The sequence below is a fragment of the Cricetulus griseus genome, chromosome 2 (assembly GCF_003668045.3).
Source record: "Cricetulus griseus strain 17A/GY chromosome 2, alternate assembly CriGri-PICRH-1.0, whole genome shotgun sequence".
NCBI classification, from domain to species: domain Eukaryota; kingdom Metazoa; phylum Chordata; class Mammalia; order Rodentia; family Cricetidae; genus Cricetulus; species Cricetulus griseus.
The window spans coordinates 424,317,638-424,342,624 of NC_048595.1; the positions used below are offsets into that span (position 1 = coordinate 424,317,638).

The 24,987-nt window shown below is 40.2% G+C and overlaps 1 protein-coding gene across 1 annotated transcript in view; it reads left to right on the forward strand.

The window, feature by feature from the left end:
• Positions 1 to 18,407, forward strand: part of Vwc2l (von Willebrand factor C domain containing 2 like) — a 141,926-nt gene extending 123,519 nt beyond the window's left edge. Inside the window, exon 3 of the mRNA XM_035439239.1 lies at positions 18,259 to 18,407. Within this exon, the coding sequence (XP_035295130.1) occupies positions 18,259 to 18,407 (149 nt within the window). The remainder of the gene's footprint in view (positions 1 to 18,258) is intronic.
• Positions 18,408 to 24,987: the final 6,580 nt, after the last annotated feature.

Sequence of the window (24,987 nt, forward strand, 5' to 3'; positions counted from 1 at the left end):
TCCACTAAGGCTCAGAGCACAAACAAAATGAAGGAAAAACAAACAAACAAATAACACTAAATTGGTCCAAGGACTTCTTAACAGTCTTCAGGGTCACTCTGCAACTATTCTGCTGCAAAGAAACAAACCCAAATATGTAAATGCTTTAAAAAAAAAAGTGCCTAACTCAGTGTTTAGAACCAAGTTGGCTTGAAAACCTGCATGGAAAATGCAAGTGCTGCAAATTCTCTTTATTGTTCAAATGCTCCAGAAAGTACTGTCCCTGGGGCTGTGTGGTGCCATTTGGAATGAAAATGAGCATCGTATGGAAACTTGGGTGTATTGAAAGGTCAGTGGACTTTCTGCTAGATATCTCAGTCCCTCACAACACATTTGGCTGCAGGAGTGGTAAATTTCACTTGGGAGAAATAAATGCAAGGATTTTTAATAACATGGTTCTGTTTCAAGCTTGTCTCTTCCTTGAAGTTCAAAAGCACAGTCTCCAACCCACACTCTTATTTTCTAATGTACTCAATCAATATTTATTACCAGAAGCAGAATATTCTTAAATGTCTAAAACAGAACTCACCGTACTCAGGCCCCACATGTCACAGGTGTCCCCCTTTTCTCTTCTTTGACTCAGTTTCCATTCCTTTCTCTCTCTTTGTTTGGTTTTGCCTGTCACCCAACTCAGAAGCTGAGGATAAACGGCAGAGTTACTCCTCATGCTCCTTCTCTACACCCAATGGCATTAAATGCTAAACTGTCACCAGGGTTGATGTCTCTGTCAACACCTAAAGTCTTGCGTCAGTTCTCATCCTTCACTGTTGGGGGATATTTTGTACACTGTGTGAAGAAGTATTGGTGTGATTAGTGTAATAGAAAGCTGAATGGCCCATAGCTAGGCAGTGGGTATAGAAAGGTGGAAATGCCAAAAGACACAGAGCAAGCAGGATGTGCAGGAGGAGAGGTAGCAGCCACAAGCCATGTGGCAGAACATAGAATAATGTAATTGGATTAATTTAAGTTATAAGAACTAGTTAGAAACAAGCCTACGCTATAGGTCAAGCTTTCAAAATTAATAGGAAGTCTCATGTCATTATTTGGGATGTGGAGCCACCCCCCAAAAAAATCCAACTACACTTCACCCGAATGGTCACTGTTGTTTGCATCTCACATTTTCCTCTCGGAAAATCATAGGCACCTTGTTCAGTCCCTCACACTCTGGACAGAGGAAGCAGAGGGCAATGTTAGTGTTATGCCACTTTCTGACTCAAACAGCTCAGCTGTTCACCCCTGCCACCCACTCCCGCTGTCCACCCTTTCACAGTGCCTACAGGTTAAACTTCAAAAGCTTAATTTTAGTATGAAAAACCTTTTATAATCTTCCCTCAGCCTTCCCTCTGGCACTATCTCTTCAGGGCTTCCTACCCCGTTTCTGAAACCTCTTTGCCAGCTGCAAACTTCCTGGAAACAGAAATTAGCAAGACAAACACCTGTTTTCTGAGTTTACAATAGCAGGGATTAAACTGGGTTGTTAATAAAGATAGATAAATAAAGTCGCAATGGAGGGGCCAAGTGCTGGAAGGTTAATGATAGAACCATGGTGGGGAATCAGGGTGCTGTTCAGAATATACTTCCTCTGTAAATTCCACAAACAGTTATAAAGAAAATATAAAGAAGACATTCACGATGAGAAGGAACATCCTTTGGATCTTTTAAAGTTTTCAATCCTATTTTGCAAGTCCTGTCATTTTAAGGACTTACAAACTGTGCAGGATATAGTAATGCAGAGGGCAATCACTGGCTAGCTAGATTCAGGACCAGAGGCAGTATCAGACTAGGCGAGGTGCCTGGGGTGGGGAGAAGAACTTGAATGCTTTAGTGATGTGATCTGTGAAACATAAAAGTTTGTTACACAGAGTCATCAGCCCTTTGGTAGGCTTCCATGGCTGCTAGCAATGCAGTGTTTCTTATTTTTATCGATGACTGTGATTGACCCCATTCTCTTTTGGCTTTCATTGATCCTCATTGACTATCTTCTTCAACTTATACCCACCTTTTGTTCTTGCCTACTCCCAGTGGCCTAGCAAAACACCCAACCTACATCAATGTAAGCGCATGGCTCCTCAGTTGGATACAGAAGCATACATTTCACACCACACCACACCACACAGATGCCATGCTTTTTCTCCCAGTGAAGCTTTCAAGGCCCCAAGAACTGGCAAACCCCTCCTCTTCAATAAATCACTCATTCCTTCCCAGAAAAACAAGGGAGAATCATTTCACAGCTCTTCAGCAACAAAAACTCACCTGTCCTCACCCTAATCTTTGTATCTTAGAACAGCAGTTCTCACAACCCTGTCACATCAGAGAAACCAGATATTCACATTGTCATTCATAACAGTAGCAAAATTAAAGTTATGAAGTAGCAACAAAAATAATTTTATGCTTGGGGTCACCACAACATGAGGAACTGTGTTAAAGGGTCACAGCATTAGGAAGCTTGAGAATACTAGAACACTTCCTCCTATTGAAAGAGGCAGGCGCTGGCTTGGTGTGTCTCAAGTGAGGCCTGATATGACTGATCCTCCCAAGCTCCCCAGTGATGTTGCTGTGGCTACAGCTGGTCCTGAGGTCTTGGAAGTCATTCCCTGCATAAAGACCCAGAAATTCTAAAAATCTGTCATCTTTCTTTCATTACTGGCCTTTTCTTCTCTGCATAAAGGCATATGTGTAAAGGAGCATCACTAATTCAGAAAAACAAGACTTCACTCTTGTTAATTTAGCCTACATGTTAACTTCTATTCAAATTGAGTCTTTATACATGTGTCCACACAGACAGACAGACAGACACACACACACCCAACCTTCCTCTCCCCAAACCTCTCCCCTCCTTCTGTTTTTTTTTGTTTTGTTTTGTTTTTGTTCGTTTGTTCTTTGTTTTTTGAGACAGGGTTTCTCTGTGTAGCTTTGGAGCCTATCCTGGCACTCACTCTGGAGACCAGGCTGGCCTCAAACTCACAGAGACCTGCCTGCCTCTGCCTCCTGAGTGCTGGGACTAAAGTCGTGCGCCACCAAAGCCCAGCCCCTCCTTCTGTTTGAATTGACACTGTTCCCTATCACCCTCCCCACTCCTATTTCTAAGTCAACTTGTTGTTTCTCTGTTTGCTAAAATATAAGCCTGCAAAGGTCTGGAAACATGTATTTTGTTCTCTGTCATATAAGAATCATACAGTAACACATTTGAAGAGAAAGGAATAAATAAATGTCATTGATAGCTGGCACCTGTTCACTGGCAATGTCCGAGGAGGTGGCAGACTTGGGAATATCTTTTGAAATAGGAGTGGCAGTTTTTCCATCCAAGACTAACCACCCTCACCCCTACCCTCATCCAAAATTCAAGCTAAAAATAATTTGCCTAAGCAAAAATAAATCAGATTTGTAGACCCCCAGAATGCTAGTCAGCACCCACTCCATAATTGTGTTCTGCTTGTTTGCTTGCTTGTTACAACAGGGAACTGTTTTCCCCATTTTACAGCACTCAGTGGATCCTATAATGGTATTGCACCAATAAACCTCAGCCATTGTCCTACCTGGGAGCAAATGTTGTCTACAATCCACTTGTGTTTATGATAAATAGCCAGGGTCTAAATCCATGATCCGAATGACCATATGAAATGCATTTTCTGAGGCGACAATCACACCTCCGAGTGTCTCAGCACATGGGTGATACAGACAGTTCCTTTTAAGGTTCAATTTTGGAGGCTGTTTATTCTGCAGCAATTCTAGCTCAGACCAAACTGATTGTTTTCCTAGCTTAAATTGTATTGCAGACCTCGAGGAAAAGAACATAAACAGTCGCCAAATTTACAGCCTTTAAACATTGCCTTAATGGAGGGGGGATTCCCTTAATATTGCTTCTTATATTTTTTTCTCTCCTTGAGAAATTTGCCATTTCTCAGGCATTCCAGAACATGGAGTGTCCACAAGAAGTACTTCAAGCTAAAGCTCTCAAAGAAAATATGTTTTTAATATAAATTCCGTACGTGTGTGTCAGTACCATTGCCAGAGAAGAGGACTTCGGGTAACAGAGCTGAGATACTATTATTCATTTGTACCAACAGTTTGATTCTATCAGCCAGATTAGCATACTATAATCCAAGGCCAGGAATCCAATACCGGAGGACTTCTAATACATACAGATCAGTCTGGTGAGTTCCCGAAATTCAATGTCTTCACAACTCTTAGTCTTCAGTTTAACTCTTTAGTCCACAAGTTCATTCATTCTTTTGTTAATATCATCCATTCCTTTGCTGGTGCCATTATCATTTCCTGCCAAGCTCCAAACCTGGACACTAGCAAAGCACTCATAGACTGTGAGGCACTGTGAGGTCCTCATTCTCAGTCCCTTATGCATATTAACTTCTGATAAAGGGTGTGAGGGAGGTAATCTTGCTCTTAGTTCATAGATGAGAAAACAGTGCAGAGGAGGAGAAGAGACAGAATAGGTGCTTTGCCAGAGGTCGAAAGGCTATTAAATGCTGTCTGCCTGGAGCTCTCTTTGACAATATTGTTGGGCTCTGGAGAGAAAGATCACAGAAGCAATCAAATTGCTACCACATAAATTGTAGCCATTTTCTTCACTTGGGCCGTCAGCCCTGTTCAAGAATTCTATTATACCTCCCCAGTCAGCTGCCTCAGCCCTTTTCCGTCCCCTTCCTCTCCCTCCACTCTCTGCAGGTTCACGTCCCACCTACTTCCCAGAGAAACTAGAAATTATCAGACAGAAACCCTTTCAGCTTCCAATGGCTGTGATAAATGAGTCTGCTTCCCATCTAAGAACATAGAATTCAATGCTCTCTGCCTTTCTCAAGGATGCTGTTCTGTCGAGGCACCCTGCCTGCCCTGCTACCTGAACACCTTTTCCTCCCTCTTGAGTCTTTTCGGCCTCTTTCACTGTGCTGTCCTTCCCTCTGCTCACTCACTGGTTTCCTTTATTTCTACATCCTTCCGTCCACCCCTACTCCCCAACCTATTCCAGCATTCCATCATGGGTTTTACTTTTGCCAACCTGAAATTGCCCTTGTCAAGGTCACAATGAACTTGACTCGGTCCTCACTTCAGGAGCCATCTCAGCTGCATTTGGCCTGAAACATTTTGTTTTGTTTTGCTGATATTACTCATTCCCTGCTTTTAGCCTTCTTTGGGTTCTTTTTAGTTGCTCTGATCAGTTCCTTCTCCTCTGCACCTCTAATGGCAATGCTGTCTTAGGCCCTTGTTCTTCTTGCTTTCCATCAGACACCCCTGGGGAACCATACTGTCCTGTTCATACTGTTCATGTGCCAGAGGTTGCCACCTCTCTGTCACCTACATAGGCCGTGTTATTCCTCTCTCCACCTGTGTGTAGACAGTTGGTGGTCCCGCCAGCTCAAAATCTCCAAGATTGACTTCATTCTTTCTCAAAAAAAAAAAAAAAAAGAAAAGAAAAGAAAACACTTCTTTATCATGGTTCCACAGATGTGCTTACATCAGAAACTTATGTGGTCCCTTCTACATCATTTCCAGGCTCAGGCTACTGCTAACATGAGAAAACCAGGAGAATAAAGTTCCTTGAGCTTCACACATACTTATCCACATTTCCCTGCTCCCCATGGCTGCCACCCTGAACTAGTCTACCATTACTTCTAACTTGTGCAAGAAAATTTGCCTTCTCTTTACTTTCCTCAACACAGTAACAACTTCTGATTCTGCTGTTACCCATATTGAAACCAGTGGTTTAAGTTGCCTTTCAGACACAATCCACAACCCCCGAAATAGCTTTTTAAAAACATTAAGAACTGGTCCAACTTGTCTCTTAACTTTTATCTCACACCCTCTTACTGCCTCTACTACATAGAATCAAGAAAGTTCCCCAAGCTCCATGTCTTCGATAACTACACTTAGGAGAGGTTACAAGGACAATGTTCCTGGCCTGGACTCTCTCATCTTCCTGAACTCTTCTCATCACACAGCACTTCCTCAGGGTGTTTTTCTCCTTAGCCTCCTCTCGTAAACTAGATCAAAATCTTTTAGTATACACAGTCTTTATTTTCATTTTTATATTCTTTACCCCATTATTATTTAGCTTTCAATTGTAGTTAACCATATCCACAGATGGATAGAATATATTTGTCTCATCAAAATTGTTTCAAGGTGTTCAAACAGTGGTGGGTGGTTAATGTTCGCTTGTGGAATTTTAAATTACCTGTTCCTTGTCATTCTCCAACTAAGGTAACTAGTTTTATTGTACACTTGTGGACTCTGTTTATATAATCGTGTCATCACTTCTATTTCGGGGTTAGGAAATATCTACAGGCATTGTTAGTTATGCATCACAGAGAATACACTTTGTGTCTTACTGAACCTATGGCGTGTCTAATAATACATTACTATCCTACCAAAGAAAAAACAATCATCTTTTGTCATACATTCTGATAATGAAATAAATTGCATATCATCTCTAATTTCTGTTGTTTTGTAAGGCTTTCCATGTCTTTGAATACAACTAAAACTTTTCTGTTTCATCTCCATGATGGAATGGAATGGTGTGTGTGTGTGTGTGTGTGTGTGTGTGTGTGTGTGTGTGTGTGTTCATGAGCATGTGCCTGTGTGTGCCCACATGCTTTTTGACAAGCATAACCACTCCCCATCAACTAAGAGGACATGGCTTCTATCCTAACATGTTTGCCCATGCGTATTATTAAGGAAATGAAAATAGAAGTGTAATTCTATCATTGACAAGGTAATAGATTTTTATTAAGGAAATGAAAACAGAAGTGTAATTATTTCATTGATGAAGTAAGAAGTTTTCAAAGATTACATGAGGAATAAGTTGGTTTAAAGAAAACAAATTGTATATGAAAGTTGGGAAAGGCTGAATAACATTCTTTTCCATTCTTTTCTAACTTGTTTCAAATACAAAGATAAGTATATACCATTTTGTTTTCAGTGAATGCTGCCTTTAAAAGAAATAGTGAGGTCATTAAAGCATCTAAAATAGTTCCAAATGCCTTGTCTCATACACGTCTCCTTGATTTCCAAGCTGTCGTGTTGGTAAAAATCACACTTATTGGAGAAACACAGTAATGACAGCTCAGAGGCTGAGGCTGAAACTTCAAAGTAATTGAACCATTTAACCACTATTTACTCGCCCAGAATTTCTCCTCAGAAATGACCCTTTGCTAAAAGCTTATGTTCTTGTCCCATGCTGAATTCATTGCCTTTTGGATATGCTCCGTGTGCAGCAAGGCTCGCTCCCAAACTGACACTAACTACGTTATCTTCTTGGCTTCTGGTAGCATGGCTTTCATCCAAGCTCTGCATGATCTTCAGGCAGGAGTTCTCACATTTGAGCTGGCATTAGAATCACTTAGAATGTCATGGATTATGGGGGCTCCACACCCACATTTTCTAGTTCATAAGGCATTTGATGGGGCCCACAGATTTTAATTTCAGTGATTCCTTCGGTGATGATGATAAGACTGATCAAAGGCCAAGCTTTCATTTGAACATTCCTCCTATCCTAAAGAGGAATCATAACATTTCCTGCACCCAAATTATCTAAAATGTAGCTGCCTTTTGAGATCCTGGAATCCTATTCTTCCCTTATTTCTCTAGGACAGTATTATCCAATAGAAATACTATGTGGCTGGACGTTGGTGGTGCATACCTTTAATCCCAGCACTTTGGAGGCAGAGGTAGGTGAATCTCTGTGAATTCAAGGCCAGCCTGGTCTCCAGAGCGAGTGCCAGGATAGGCTCCAAAGCTACACAGAGAAACCCTGTCTCGAAAAAAAAAAGAGAGAGAAAGAAAGAAAGAAAGAAAGAAAGAAAGAAAGAAAGAAAGAAAGAAAGAAAGACCATGTGAGCTACCAGGGAAATGTTTACTTATTCATTTACTTACTTACTTATTGATTTATTTGGGTTTCTTATTGTTTAGGAAGGGTAAGAAATGATCTCATGTAGCCCAGGCTCTCCTGAAAATTACTATGTAACTGAGGATGACCCTGAACTTCCTTTCTCTACCCCCTGAATGCTGGGATTTCAGTTTAGGCAGTACTAGAGTTTGAACCCAGAGCTTCCTACTTGCTAGGCAAGCACATACCAACTGAGCTCCACTCCAGCCCCACAAGTATGAATTTAATTAACAACCATATTAAAAATGTAAAAGATTAAATCAATCTTAATAATACATGTTTATATAAATATAAATAATGTGTTTACTAATATATTCTATTTCAATCTTCAACATACAATCAGTATAAAAAATCGATGAGCTATTTCATCTTCTTGTAGTTTTGTGTCAATTACACATTCTTGATGAAATTTGATGCATGCTTTTTTAGACTTCCAGTAGTTTGCTCCCTGGAGTACCAATGTTTCCAGTGCTTCTTGGACACACATTCCCAGTGTCTTCTGTGGTGAATAGCAACAGTCCTAGAAGTCTAGGATCAAAGAAACTGGAACAGCAATGTCTCCCTTTTTCTGTCCCTTGCTAAGCCTGCCCTCACTACACTTCTTCGGTATCAAAAGCTGCACCATCAAGTTGATGACAAATTTTAAGGAGAAAGAACCACATCATTAGGCATACACAATGATTTTAAAATGCATGTTAGTATCAGAATTTATTCTTTCCCCTTACATACAGAGCCAAATATAAATATGCCATGATGCTTTCCTTGCTTCAGAGTTTTTAAACTTCTTCCCCAGCTGTACACCCTGGTCCTCCCTCTTCATCAGCAGCTCCTCCCCCTAGTAATGCAATCCTTATTAACAGTACAATATTTATGCCTCCTTATTCTCCCCATCCTCCTGGAATCTTCTATAAATGTACACACAGATGTTGGCTCATCTGCATCTGTTTGATTAAACTAGGATCATATTGTACCCACTTCTCTGCCCAACTGGATTCCCATTCAATAATATGTCATGGAATCCTTGTAAGTCAGCTGCAACTTGTGACTCTTTCCTTTGGATGGCTGAAGAAGGACCCACAGTATAGGATATGTCTGTGGGTGGAGACATTTGATCGTTTTTAAAGCAGCAAACTGCAGTGTTTCCCACTGCATACCTGTGCCTATTCTTCCCTTTCCTTAGGTGGCAATTGCACTTTTAACCTTTAATATGAACTTTTTCTTACCACACCCTCTTCCTTTTTTCCCAAAAAGAACACTGTCTATTAATTAGCAGTCTCAGTAATTCATTTTAAGTCATCTCCTAAAAAGAATCCTGACTCAGTCGGCAAAGGGCAGACACCCACACGGGTGTCCTCTCTGGAGAGCCACTGTGTTTTCTCCACTTGTCTGCTTCTGTGACAAACAGGAAACAAGTTTGAGAGAAATCCACAAAGATTTTATTGCTGTGTGCCTACTCTGTAAACAAATATCAATCCACTTAAGTAGAAGACATTTCCTTATTTATTCTTTGAAATAGAAAAAAATAGACAATAAATTAAAGGATCTGAACTTGAGAACCTTACCAAAGTTACGAAGATTGCAGCTCCAGGGATAACAGTAACCAAGATGATAAATAGCAATAACCATTCTACTTCACAATGTGACAGGTGCGCGCTTGGTGCTTCACAGACAAAAATTCATTTGTCTCTCCCACACTTCTTTGAAGTACATTCTCTTATTTTATTATGATTCCCCTTCATATCTAAGGACACTCATTTCACAGAGCCAGCCAATGCCCAGGTAGGTTTGAAATGGGAGTTGTGTAGCTCCAGGGTCTTAATTCTCCACTTTACCTGTCTCCTTAAGTTTTGGCGTCCTCATATGTAAATAGTATATGGCCATATGAACTCTCCCTAGGATAACTGTGAGAAACATGGTCATGATTTGAAAATCAGTCATAGTTCTAATGAAGTGCAACACTCATGCTTCTGTGTGGAAATTTTGACTAAGCAGATGGCCAGACAGGCAAGCTTGAGCCAGCTAATGCTGAACCTGAATGTTACCCAATGCCCATAGCTTGCTGATTAGCCTGTCTTTGGAACAAGAATGGTCACCTTTCTCTGGTGTGTCTTGACCATATTCTTCCTCTCTAAGCTTGGTCCCTTGCATTTTACTTAATTGGAACACCAAGCAATAAATCTTATGTATTGAGGGGCCAGAAAACTCTCAGGAGTTCTTGGACTGAAATCTGTGTGGGAGTTTGGCAATATTGAATTTTCAAATAAAATGATTAACAGTCACCTTCAGGGCAGCCTCTGAGAAAATAATCCTTCCTGAATCTTGCCACCGTAATCTAAGGAAGCTTTTAGTTTTCAAGTTTAATCAAAAGCGTTGGGAAGTAACATGGGGATAAGTGACTGAAAGCAGGTGGAGAGACCCATCCCTGTCTAGTCGAAGGTTCCCTTTGGCAACTGGAATGTCATCCCTGTTCTCTGTCTATGCCTAAAAAAGGCCCCTGGGACCTGTCACCAGAAAGGCTAAGGCATTTTATTCCATTTTAACTGTGCTCATCTCTAATTGCTGGTTTTATTAGCAACATTTTTCCAAGGTTCTAATAATTGAAAAGAGGTCCACCTGATCAGAAAGACTATTTGCTTTTCCAGGGCACACTAAGTTCCATCAGATTTGGTGAAGCAGAGAATTAAAATCAGAAGGAAGGACATAATCCAATCCAATTCAATTGCAAACTGAAGCCTACAAGCCTAATATTCACTGAAACAATGATTTGGATGATCTGAGAAATAAATATAGTATGTTTATGACTTTACACAATAGGAATTGGCCTCATTTATGTAGCAGGAAGACCATTTACAACTAATTTCTAAGAGATTCCAAGTGCCAATATTGAACTTTCAAATCAAGGGTAGAGACTAGAATAATCTAAAGAGGACAATTAAATAGTACAAAGTTGTTTTCAGAGAGAGAATTTTTAAGAAATCCATACTGCTTTATAATCATGAAGTGCAGATAAATTTGACCTGACCAACCCGGCTTTCTAAGAAATATCTGTGTGACAAGTGATAGAAACAGAGCATCACCTTCTAGGGCGTCTCCATGCCACCCCAGCTGTCTTCTGCGCTCATCACTGGATCCATGCTGCCTTTTCCACCATCTGTGCTTCCTGGGACCAAATTCCACTCTTGGGAAGATGTTCTACAAAGCTCTTTAAGAGGCCATTTCCCTGCCTCACAAGTGAATTTTATAGGACGAACCCCCTTCCCATTCATCTATTTGCCCATTCATTGACTCCCCCATTCACCCATCATCTCCTTTGCCTCCCCACTCACCCCAGGAACTTAAATATCCATGTTGTTGACCTCTACTGTGGTATTGTTACACCAGGTGTTGTCAAAACTGGGAAGAAATGAACAGTGGCTCTTATTTTCAGGAGGATTGCTTTCCGAAATGGAGCAAGCAGAAATTGCTCTGTGCTCCTCATCTCAATGTCTCATCAGCTGTGAGAATTTGGGAAAGTCACTGGATAGTTTTGTGTTTGCATGTCTCACCTGAAAAGTAAAGAAAATTAATTCACTGGAAGAGAAAATAAGATCATGCTTGAAGAGCTCTTAGGAAGAATTTAAAAGTCAAGGAGTAGTGTCACTTGCCTATAATTCCAGCACCTGGGAGGCTGAGGCGCAAGGATCTGGGGTTTGAGGCCAACCTGGACTATGCAAGTGTGACCTTGTCTGAAAAATAAAAAGGAAAGGAAAGGAAAGTTAAGAGACAATGGCAGCAATGTTCAATGAATTGAGAAATATCCAATGGTTCTGGATTTTAGCAGAGCTTTTTAGAAGAGAAAGCTTCAGCATTTTATCTGGTATTTTTAATGTCTCAGAACCAAGCCAGAAAGCATAAGATCCTGGCTAATGTTTATGGTGAAGAAAAGTGCTCTGAATTTCAGCCTCATTGAAGCCCTTCAGAACTGAATTGTGTCCTCCCGGGGGGGGGGGGGGCTTACATGGGAAGAAACAGTTCTGCCTCCCAGAAAAGCTACAAAAGCCAGAGGTTCATATTCCATCCCTTCTTACAGCTGCAGCAAGCAGTTGATGGGGTCCTGTGGCTAGATAAATCTGCCACAGGTTTCAGATGAAAAGCTCATGTAGAAGTACAGCCCATCCTGGCAGGGCTGGTAGAACAGGAAGTTGTGTGGCTGCTTCTAGCAAAAGAATCCAGAAGTCCATGCTGGTGACATTGATGGGGTGGCGTGCTCTTTCTGTGTCTAAGGTGGGTCTTAACTGCTCTGTGTCTGTGGTTTTTGATCGTTGCTTCAAATATCTTATCTCCAGCTTTGTTCTTTTGCTACTGAGGAGATTTTCTGGATATCGGTTCCTCCAGTAGGTTCGTTTTCCTCTTAAATGATCCAAGGCTAGTTTTGTTCATACCAAATTGGCTCCTTGCAACACAGTATCTCAGTTACCTTGTACACAGTTCTATGGGATCCCAAGACAACTGCCCTTCTAAAATCTACTTCAGCACCAGCCCTCCAGCTCTTTCCTTTTACCCTCTCTAGATGAAATTACATCATCTCTTGGGTGTCTTTTCCTTTAGGATTTTATATTCTATAAGGAATAATCTAACCTGATGAATTAACTAAAGCCATGTACTAACTGCTGCAACTAATGTAAATGTTAAGCCAGAACTTTGGCTGGCATTTCTGATGTCTTAGAACAGAGGAGGACGAAACTTCTCCCTCGTCTTCACATATTGCCAAAGTCTGTAAGGTGGCTAGACTTCTCAACAACAGAAGCCATGCATTTTCCAAGATATGTCCTCTCTAGTCCATCCACATATGTCTGTAGACCAGTCATATTGTGACAGCAGTGAAATTTAAATTATTAGTGTCTTTATCTAAAGGTCTCTCTTCTCTCTCTCTCTCTCTGTCTCTCTCTCTCTGTCTCTCTCTCTCTGTCTCTCTCTCTCTCTCTCTCTCTCTCTCTCTCTCTCTCTCTCACACACACACACACACACACACACACACACACACACATGGAGAAAAGGGAAGGGAGAGTAGAGGGGAGGGGAGGTAAGGGGAAGGGTGGGGGTGGGAGGGGTGGGGATGGAAGGGGTGGGGGTATAAAATCTGTAGCATGGCAAATAGCACAGCATCTTGAGCCCTAATGTAGTAACATGCTAATATATATTTACCAATTCACTGAGAAATGGAGACTTAAACTCCGATTTGTAGTGTTTTCTGATCCGCTTTGCACTGTGTAAATTCATCTACCAAAAATCAACAAAACCGTGTTAATAAGATCATAAAATTCTTGGCTATGTCATGATTTCTTCCTGCATTCCAGTGTCTAGTGGCTTTCCGAGCAGTTCCTCACTAACTTTTTTTTGTGTACTCCACTGGAACCTACTTTCCATATGGGTCCCCCTCCACCCCTGCTCTTTCCAGCACAAACCCTCTTCCACTGGATGGAGTCTGGTTGTCTGCTACATCTCACTTCTGTCTGTGCTTTCCTTCAGAGCGCTTAGTCAGGTTATATATTTGCCTCTTAATTATCATTTTGTGGTGTGATCAGACTAGCTCTCAACTCCTTTCATCCCCATTGCTCCTATGCAGTCTTTCATAAGGGGAATTTGGGGGATCATCAAAAAGCTTGAGTGTGTGAGTAAATCCTCCTGTTCCATATGACCACAAATATGGCAGGAATCATTGTACATTCTGCTGTTTTGTTTTTTTTTTTTTAAAAAAAAAAAACTTGTATTATCAAAGCTAGAAAAAGCCATTCCAAATGCTTTTCCTCTGATCGCAGATATTCTATACATGTGTCTCGTGGCACCCCAGAGAAGCTGGGATGGGAGGATAGTAGGAAGCGTTGCCCAAAGATAAGAGTTCTTAGCTTACCTCAGTCATACATTCAGAGAGTCCCCGCTTTCACACTTGATCTCTCTCTTCTTAATGAGATTGATCTTGAATAACTTTGGCTGTGAAAAGAAAATTCAAGCTAGTTTTTGTTTTATAGATATTCAAAATAAGTGATGGGAGAAGTATGGAATGGGGGGGGGGAGATTATTCATGGATCTCACAGGGAAAACGTCTCCTGGTTTCAACACTTTCCCTTCTTTCCTCCCAGCTCCAAGTCTCAGCAAAGTATACAGTTTCCAACTCTATCACATTTTCAACATGTTGAGGTCCTTCTGAGACTGCACCACATGGCTCTCCCATTTGTATCTTGCTAACACAGTGTTTGTCTAAGATTGCGCTCCATGTCCTAAACCATTTTCATTATCTTTCTTTCCATTGTGCACACAGCGCTAGCAGAAACTTCATTGCTACCTTGAGAAAAGCCCCGTGGTCTACACATCTTCTCCACGGAAGACTTCCTTTAGTTTTTACACAAATTATGCTTTTTAAAGAAACTATATAAATACATAACACAAAAGAGTACATAAATAATGATCTGAAGATAATCAATCATGACTCTTGCTGTCCTCATCACATTTCCTACCTCAATATGCATCTGGAATGCTTTAACCTGCTAGACTTGTACATTTTTATCAGAAGCTCAGGATCTGGGACAAAGAAAAAAGTGACAGTACAATTCTAGAATACTATTTCTTTTTCTGTGCAACTAGAAACCTCTTGTAGGCCATAGAGATTTTAATTCATATCTCAGTGATATCACATTCCGGCATGTAACCTCTGGCTAGTCATTTTCCATCTCTGAGGCTCAATATCACGAGAGGAAAAAGCATGTGCCTTCTATAGATTATTGAAAAAGCAATATGAGACAAGTTCTGGCATAAAGTAAGTGTTCAACAAATGATCACTACATGTTTCCACCTGTAAGTGATTATTTCTATACTATAGTTCTGGCCCTGGTAATCAGATAAGGGCTTATCTATGGGTTCAGTAACAAGTTTGCCTCTGACAAACACAAAACTAGCTAGTTTATCCAATTTCATTCAGCTAAATAAACTATATACTGAGTTCTTAATATCTGTGAGACACAGCATCATCCCTAGGCTGTAAGAAATAACAGATAGTTAGTTCTTGCCTTCAAGGGACTGACAGCATAACCCATACCTGAGTTAAGAGCTTACACATTGTAAATATCTCTAAGAGAGAAAATCTCAGCACACATTCAAGTATTAGTTCTTTGAGGACTGAGAGAGTGGGGGATATCTTCTCTGTTTCATAGTCTAGATTGTAGAATGAGTGTCCAGTTGGTCACCTTTTCTCTCCTAAGCCACTACTCTCTGAGAGTTATTGGGCTGTTCCTCTATCTTCCCCTTCTGCATTAAATGATTCCAATCTTTCAATGTTCCCTTGGAGGTCCTATCTGCCAGCCTTCAGTGTAATCATTTTCACTGCTCCCCTCTGGAGTTGCTCCAAGTCCTCTATATTCCAATGTGTTTCTTTGTCATTGAGTTCGGTCTTCTGAGCAATTTATCCCTCCATATAGACAAAGGAAAAATGGAAGAAACCTCTAGATAGGAGGAAGGTAAGTAGAAGTAAGGATGATTGCCTAAATAAGGGATAAGGAACTCATGGAGAATATTCACATGCTCAAAGAGAATTAGCTCTTACTGTCACCAGTAAGGGGGGGCAGGGAGGGTGCTAAAACCAGAACAGTTTTTAAATAGTGCCAACCACTCTACTCACAATTATCTAAATTGCTTTTAAGTATATGACTTTTAACAGCATACTTTGAGACTTGCTGTGGTTACCTATGAGCTAATCAGAACAAGAACAGAAAGACCCCTGACGTACAAAAGTTAAGGAAATCAAACAAGAATGCTGGATTTGGTAAAATGCCTCTGGCCATCAGGTAGACAGCTGATCTCTTACTATGGCATTCACAGGCAACGGCTTTGTCCAGTCTTGGCACCTGCAAAAGATCTTTCATTTGTGTTCAATCCATCAACATAATATTTCTTGGGCTGAAAGTGCAACAAATTCTAAGGGACTCTTAAGAAATGATAGATAGAGGTTAATCAAATGCCTGCCGATCACAGCATGCTACCAACACAGGTAGCAAGGAGAAAATACAAAAACAAAGCTCTAGTAAAATATCCCTTCTAGACATATATAGCAACTTGCAATTAGTCTCTTTTCATATAGTCTACCTGCCTTCTGTTATTGTGTCAGTGAGTTTTCCCAGCATTCTGAGAGACAGCAGCACATCTAAGTATGTGTGTATACACACACACACACACACACACACACACACACACACACACACGCGCGCGCGCGCGCTCGCGGAGGGGGGGGGGCTGTGTTTCTTCCATCACATTTCCAAATCCTCTAAAGAAGCAGTGTAAATTCCTACTAGTTAATAGTCTGTCTGTTGACTGCACATTTTTGTTTTTTAAACCATGATTTAAAAATGAAATGCTTTCTTTCCCCTACAGGAAAAGCTAAAAATACCTGCTGAGAGTAAAAGTCTTGCTTGTGTGTTTATGTGGGGAACAGGGAGTAAGCATTAATCTCTGTGCTGACTCCAGACAGACAGTGTTGGCCAAGTCTAGTATTGTTTCTAAAGCTACTTGGGTCCCAACAAGACCCTTCTGCCCTAAAACTCATTAGGCTGGCAGTTGTCTGTCAGGAGACAGCTCTGAGCAATAGGCATGAGAGAACAAGCTACACGATGGGACACCCTTCCTGCCAAGTTTTCCAAAGACCCCTCAGATCTAGGTTCAGAAGAAACTCATGTTTTGGTGTTGAATTGCCCCCACAGAACTGTAGTTACACAAGTAGTAAGGTCTATCAACTAATTCCTTAAACCCTTGGATAAATGCACTTAATATTGCAATTGTGAAATATTCAACACTTGAAGATGACCAAGAACTTACCACAGAATCAGAACAAGAAAAAGCCTTGTGGATACAGGGAGAATATCATGAGATACTTAATTATCCCCAGAGTTGAGCTGATCCATCACTCCTGCTCTTGACAGACCCCCATGTTCATCCATGGACTCTAGATGCTTACAGCAGAGTGAAGGAAAGGCATATGAACACAAATACTGTTGGCGGAGTTACACAATGAGAAGCTCTAAAAGAAAGGGTATTAAAGATGTGGCATGCTAGTTGTTCCTTAACAAATATGCATCATAACTCAGTAGTTATAATTTTTGCAAAAGGAAGCCTCCATTAATGAACTGGCACTACAAATACCCTCTGATTTCATTGTTTGGCAGTAAAGAAAGTCTTATAAATTCTGAACAACTGTTGAGAAAGTGAAAGTAGGCCATTGATAGTGACATGTCACCAGATTGCCATGTAGTTAGTGATTATGGCAAGTAGCCAAAACCAATGGCTTAAGGAATTGTTACTGGACGCAGCCCAGCATTTTCTTTTTTACCCAAATGTGTTCTTCATAGACTTAACACCAAAATAACTCCTAAAAGCCAATAATTTGCACCATCCCTCTGCAATCCACCATGCCTTGAGAAACCATTTTTTAGTACAATTTCAACTTTGGAAATAACTTTCAAAAGAAAAAAAAATGTGAGAATTGTTCATTAAACACACACACACACACACACACACACACACACACACACACACATCATCCATCTAGAGTAAGCAGGGGTCATCTGCTATATAGCTTTTTTTGAACCTGAAAGATTAAAATAAAATTCGTGTTGACTTTCAAAAGCCAACCATTCGGGTCACCCTTTTTTTAAAAGAGGGAAAAAAGTTAGCCAGCAGATTAAAGGAACTCCATTTATAAAAATCAAATGAACCTCCAACAAAGCTTGTTTGGGGACATGAATAAATCATCCAGCCATGAATTATTCATTGTTATCAAGAAACAAGCTGGGGATTCCAGGAACCAGGCAGGATCTGGGGAGTGAGCAAATTCATAGTCTCACACCCTCCACAGGAAGAGACTGGACCCCTGCTATAGGTACTGTCATGTGAGGCCAACTGTGCCAATCCTCCATTCATGGGAAACTTTGCCACTTTTCCACCCAGAGGACAAAGAAAATAGTGGTTAATCCATAATGGACTCAGTAAGCAGACAAAAAAACAGGGTCTCTCCCCCCTCAACCCTTTCTGTCTGTCTCTATCTCTGTCTCTGCCTCTCTCTCACACTCTTGCTTTGTCTCTCTCACTTTGATATACGTAGCAAATATGAGATGTATACTAAAGGTCATGGGTTCACAAGCTTGAAACGGAAGAGACTGACTGGAAAACTGCTTGATGTCAAGCTGTTGGCCCAGTCTGACCTTCTCATTCACGATTTGGAGGTCTTGGGAAAGAACAGGAGAGGATGGAGGGGAGGCTCCCAGATTTAATGCACTAACCGATGCATGTATGTGTTCCAGGTCCAAACTGCTTTGCAGGAACTACAATAATTCCAGCTGGCATTGAAGTGAAAGTGGACGACTGTAACATCTGTCATTGTCACAACGGGGACTGGTGGAAACCCGCTCAGTGTTCAAAGCGAGAATGCCAAGGCAAGCAGCCTGTGTAGGGCAAATTCCCAAATGATGACAAGTTCCAGGAAGGGGTGCTGTGGTTTCTACACGGCACATGTCTAACACTCAACAAAATGAGCGAACAAACTCCCGCCAGCTACAACAGGGTCACCAGCAAAACCTTCTGGGGTTGACAAAAGTGATTGTTTTACCAAGAGGAAAATTCTATCTCTTTCTCTTGCGATATAAAATATATATAGCATCCAGCTATCTAAACCACTTTTGTAATGACCAGTGCTTGATGGTGACTTGACGACCAAGATTTCTGGGACAAGAAAGAATGAAAAACCGCCTTGGACAGGCTCCTTCCCAGGTGATGCCTCTGACCTGCCAGCTCATGTCCCCTGATTTCCTCCATTTTTATTCGGCTGTGCATAAGACACTTTTCTCTTCTGTGTTTTCTACCTTTGGAATCTAAAGGGGTCAGATTTGACTGCTCAGTAAAGATTTGTGTTGCGTCTGAAGTGTCTGATAAAGAAACGATGGTGGGAAGTATCCTTCCAGAGGGGAAGATGAATGAGTGACCAAGCTGTGGCTCCCTTGGGGGCATTATCATGTCTGTAGGCTGAGAAACAGAGTAGTAAGTAGACTGGCTCCTCTGCAAACCAAGTTGAGGAACAACTATTTTGTCCACTATGTTGGGGCTCACTGTTGATTCTTACAAACCACACGTTTCATACATAAAAACTTTGAAACTGCCAATCAGAAACAAGTAGATGAAGAATGCCAGGATTTGACTGAAGAACCCAAAGAGACAGGTATTTAAAACTCTAGCATTTAAATCACCAGACTTCTTCATGATGCCAGCCTTGAGCCTGGTTTATAATTAAACATAACCACAAAGCCCACCTTGTCATCAGGCAATATAAATACCAGAACCAGGGTGAGTAGCCCCACTGTGAATCAATCTTTCTAAACACTTCTAGCTTTCAAGTTCCAAATTGGCTGAAAGGCAATCCTATACACAGCAGTTTTTATGGTTTGGGACTGTGTTTACCATGTTACAGTAACAACCACTCAGCCCTCAATCTAAAATCCAGATCCAGGACACTTTCCACCTTAAGTGCTGATGTAAATTAAAGATTAGGGTAGAGTGAGTCTTGCACAATACAATGTCCTTAGTTGAACATTTTTAATGTATATATTAGATACTTAACTATTAAAATGAAACCTTTGAAGAGTCTCAAGGTTGCCCTGGTAATGCTGCTAGTATAATAACGGAAAAAATAATAATAAAAGAAATACACAGGGTATCTGATGCCACCTCCAGTCAAGTGCAAAATTCACAGTTCTGAAATCCCATGACCCAGTCACTTACTCCACTATCCATGCCAAAATCCCTGGTGCAGATCTGAAAGGGAAGCTTCAAAGTTTTCTTCATCTCCAGTTGTCTTTTTTGTTTGTTTGCTTGTTTCCTGTTTTCTGCTGCCAAAGCCAGTCTGGGTTTCATGCGGCTTCTGTGTAGAACATATTACACAGAAGGATGTCTCAATCTCAGTCTCTGACATTTGGGGCCAGATTGGTAGGGGCTGTGCTGCACACTCTTAGGATGATGCTAAGTGGCTTTCCTGGATAGCATCTGCTTGGTTCAGGAACATCCACTTAGTTATATCAACCCCAAATCCCCAGACATTGCCAAAAGTCCTCAAGGGGTATGTTAGGGAACAAAATTTTACCTGGCTGAGAATCTGTGTCATACATCGGTATTGTTTCTGCCACATGACATGCCAGGCAGCTCCAACTGCACACACATGGCTTTTTGAGCCCCTGAGTCCTTTGGATCATGCACAAACAGCAACCCCACAGGTCTATCTCCTCCCTATCACATGGCTCTTCTAAGACCCACTTTCTGGACACCATTCTCTTTATTCTCATAAATTAGTTTTCTCACTTAAAGTTGTCGGCCTCTCCTCCCTTGAAGCACCACCTGCCATCAAGTAAGAGTTGTCATTTCCAAAATTAATGTGCTGACGAGCCAGACCTGACAGTTTTACACACACTGTGCTTGTGTTATGATACAAATAACCATCCTGGTGCCATCTGAGGAAGAACATCCAGCCACCTTCCTTTAGAACACCAATTTGCTGCAAGGTTGGTGCCTTTCAGTTGCCACTATGGATACATCATAGAGACAGCCATGAATCATTCATGAGCAATTCTGCATGATTTATGCCTAGACTCAAAAGCAAAGGCACTGCACACTTCAGCCTGTGTCTAGACAAAGTCGTACTATACAGCTTTCTTAGCCCTGGAGGTTGTCTATTGACAGTCCCCAAAATCCACATTCTTGAAAGGAAATAATAATAATAAAAGTTATTATTATTATTATTATTATTATTATTATTATTATTATTATTGACAGGAATAAGGTCTAAAACTGAAAAACAATTCACTAATACAGCCATGTAGCATAGACCTTTATCTATTATTAAGGAATTCCTATGTCCTTGTTAGAAACAAAGAATGTGCAACTTGGAAGCCAAGGTATAAAAATTTTGCATCAAAGTCTGAGTCCACTGATTCTCACAGCAAGGATTCGGTGGATAGAGTGTAACAACCATCAAAACTCTTCAGAGAGTTCACCACTAGCAGCCATTCAATGGCCTCTATAACAGACTCGAGAAGGGGGTTTTCATCATTGTTCATGTTGGGTTAGGCCTGGTTTCTTTTGTCTGTTTGGTTATTCTTTTGGTTTTTCTGTTTCACTACAATGTTTCTCTCAATACTCCCAATCACCAATGCTTTCCCACTTTTAGGGAAGAACAAACCTATACTGTGACAGAATTTCTCATAAAATGATAGACATTTAACAACTTCCTTCTAGCCAGGTCAATGAAAAATACTTTCTAGAGCTCTGAAACATCAGAGTTCTTCTCGTCTCATCATTTTGTTGTTATTTCTTTTGAAGGCTTTGATTGCAGCCACATAGTCACCTCAGTGTTATCCTGTCTCTTCTGCCTTTGGGTCTTGGCTTTAAATTCAGCTATGTTTAAATAAGGGATCAGCATTTGGTTTATCAGCTGATGCCTGTTAAACTAATTCAGTTTCTAAAAATCTTTGAAAAATGGTGTGCCTGAAAACTAGTGAGAGAGAGAGAAAAAAACACTAAATATTAAACTGTAAAAAGGGAGATTCTAGCAACAATATTTGATGTGTAAAAGAATATATTATTAAAAAATTATTTTGTTAAATATAAAGTGTGTTAACCAGTGAACATTGTTTGTGGTATATTTTCCTGCCCGAGTTTCTCTACTCCTTCTTATTCAATGATGAACTCACAACAGCATCTGTCATCCAACAGCACATATGCCATTATAGCTGCAGCCAAATAGAATTAAGCTTTAACTCTAGTATTTGACTGAGTGCATTTCCATTTTACAAAATCTGAGGCAAGGCTGACTTTCGGAGGGGTGTCACAAAAGGAGGCTCAACTAAACTGCAAGTGACAGTGTTTCAGATGGTAGGGTCAAACACCTTTCCTCAGTCCACACCCATGTTCGGCACCACAGTGTTTGAGTGTGCAGGCATCCCAAGGACAGTGGCAGCTTCAGAGAATGCAGCATCATGTTCCATCTCCATAACACACCTTCAAGGAAGGATTCTGTGTTATAACTACTGAGAGGATAAGAATGTAAAAAAAAAAAATGTTTTATCTAACATCCTGAGATGAGAAGCAGCCATATAGAAATCTATTATGAAACTTTCAGTCAGAAAAATGGCATGAGTGTCCTTTAGTTCCTCATTGTCCTGATTCAGTAGTTACTGTAATTTTGCAGAATAGTTAACTTACTATTTTCTATCCAAAATATAAAGCATGAATCCATTCATCTCTGAAATGAAATAATCATCTCTCTCTTTTTTTTAAAAAAAGGTAGTATTTTCTTACAAAGATGTGTTATTATATTAACAAATCTAGGAAAATTAGTAACCTCATGACTGTCCAATATCCAGTCCATATTCAAAACTCTTAGCTTTTTTTTAAATGAGAAGTAAGCTTGGTTATATAATCCAAAATGGCCTTATATTTGGTTGGTGTGCCTCTTAAATCTATAATATAGATTTGAACTTTGCCAACCATAGCTAAAATCTCTGACAAGATTCCTGGGTTTGTTGTATTTGAAAATTTTTACTGGGAGTATTATTCTTTTAATGCTCATGTTCAACTTCAGCCTCAGTGACTGACTTACAATAAGCAACAAGTAGCAAGGCCCAGAGCAAACACCATTGCTTGCGACTAGTACCCAAAATACATACCTTTGTCTTTCGTGTACACAAACTCTACTTGGGGAATAAGAATGAACTCTTGTTGTCATGCTCTTTGAGACAAACTCACTGCATAACACAAAGCTATGTGGACAGTATTTTATAATAGCCATCAGTTTCTGCATTACTTGAGAAGGGAAAACATACCCACTGTTAAAACATCAGCATGGTGTAGGTAAGCACATAAAGACACACCTGTATCATGCCAATATTTCCACAAAACAAAATTAGACTTCCTTGTGCTTAAATTCCCTTACATTCAATTTTATACTCCCTATCTCCTTGAAGTTTCGTAGGACTAACACCTCAGAAGCCAGGGTGAGAACTGTGAACCAAGGCACAAATTTAATTAGTTGATGGTATTTGAAATTTTACTTGGAGAATAGTTCTCTCCTAAAGAAAAGTAATTTCACGATTGTGAAAGGCAAAACGTTATCTCTGAGTCACCAAACTCACCTGTGTTTTCTGACCACATTTTTTTTATATGTGCATGGGATTAACACCCACTTGTCCTATCTGGTATAAACACCTGAATGTCCCTGATCAATCTTATGCACCAAGAAGGCAGACTATTCAGTAGATAAAAGTTAAATGAATGGAATTGGGGGATGGGGAGGCAGATCAGTGGGTAAATGTTTGACACATAAGCAGGAAACTTGAGTTAAGATCCCAATTGCCCAGGTAAAAAACTGGGCATGGCTGTCCTGTGGATAGGGAAGTGAAAATAGGAGGATCTCTGGGGCTTATGGTCTGACTTATCTCATCTGATGGTGAACAGGTACAATAAAAAGAAGGAAGCAAATATGGAGGGCATCTGAAGTTGACTTACAGTCTAGTCTGGATCTGTACATGGCTGCAGACACAGTGTGTGCACCACAAAGACACATGCATATAGCCACCACTCCCCTCCTCACACAATGAATCCCTGTGAATTTTTAACACTGGATTTTAAGGGTTCAATTTATTTTTAAATTACAAATATGTTCAGTGGTGGCCATGACAGGACTTTCATTTGGACTTTTCAAAATGTTGAGCTCATCATTCTTTCCATTCCAGATGCTAAATACTTCCCATACTACCATTACAAACAGATTTTTGAGTACTTCAAACAGCTACAACTACTACAATTAATTTTAAGTTGAAAATTCTTCCAATAAAAGACAATTTTTTCATATGAATGATCATATTTGGTACTGTGTATGGGAAGAACTGGAATATAAAACCCAGATGCCATTACTTGAGTTTCTTGGTGTGTTAGACACTGTATTGGCTACTGTACGTAAGACAGTGACTTGCATGTATTGGTTCAAGCATTGTCACAACTATAATGAAACTATTGCCATTTTGCAGACTATAGCACAGAGCCAGAGAACATTTTGGTTTTTCTAGGCTTACATGTCTAGGCAGAACTATCTTCATACAGAGATGAAATCACTAAGTAGAAGAATAAGCTAATGTAGTTTAAATGAAAACCTAGAAGGTCCATCAGCTGCCATTATTAGGACTTGAGGAGTTAGAAAAGAGATAGATGAAAAGATACTGGATTTGAGTATGGTTTTTTTATTATGATTTGGGGTATTTATTTAGAGAAACATTATTGTAAGACAGACAAAAGTGAATGGTGTATTTTGAAGGTGACCAACAGTCAAGATTTTCTTTGATTATGAGGCTACAGAGGCAGGCTTATACTAAGAGATGCATCTGGGAAGAAAATGCAATTGTCAAGATCTGGAAAGCCATACTAAGAAAATTGGACTTATTTTTTATTGACATTGTAGAGTAACTATAATAAAATCAGAAGGTGGCATAGCCATATTCATATCTTTTCTTTAACAATTGGGACAGATGATTAAATAATAAATTAGAGATCAGAGAGAGGCAGGAACACTAATGGGAGACAATTACAAAGGCCCAAGAAAGAAATAGCGAGAATCTGATCCAGTATGAGACTCAGACTATGCAGCTGGTACAATAGCTCTTCACAGAGGATCAAATGGGGACTCTAGTGTGAAAACAGTCACATCACTGGCTCATGGGATCATAATGATGCTTTTATCTATGGCAATAATCAATGACATGAAACCTATGCTTTACTTGGAGTGGCACCTGTTCTCACTTTAGGACACTGTGTCAAAGTTGCTAGTAACATATCAGATCTTCAGGGCCAACTACATATACATCTGTCTCCCAGACGCCACAACTCTTTGCAACTTACTTTCTTTTTGACTTGAGTAATTGCAACTTGAATAACCAAACTTCACCACTGATCAAATGGGCTTTTTTATATAGTAATCGTGAAAAGAAAGTCTCTAT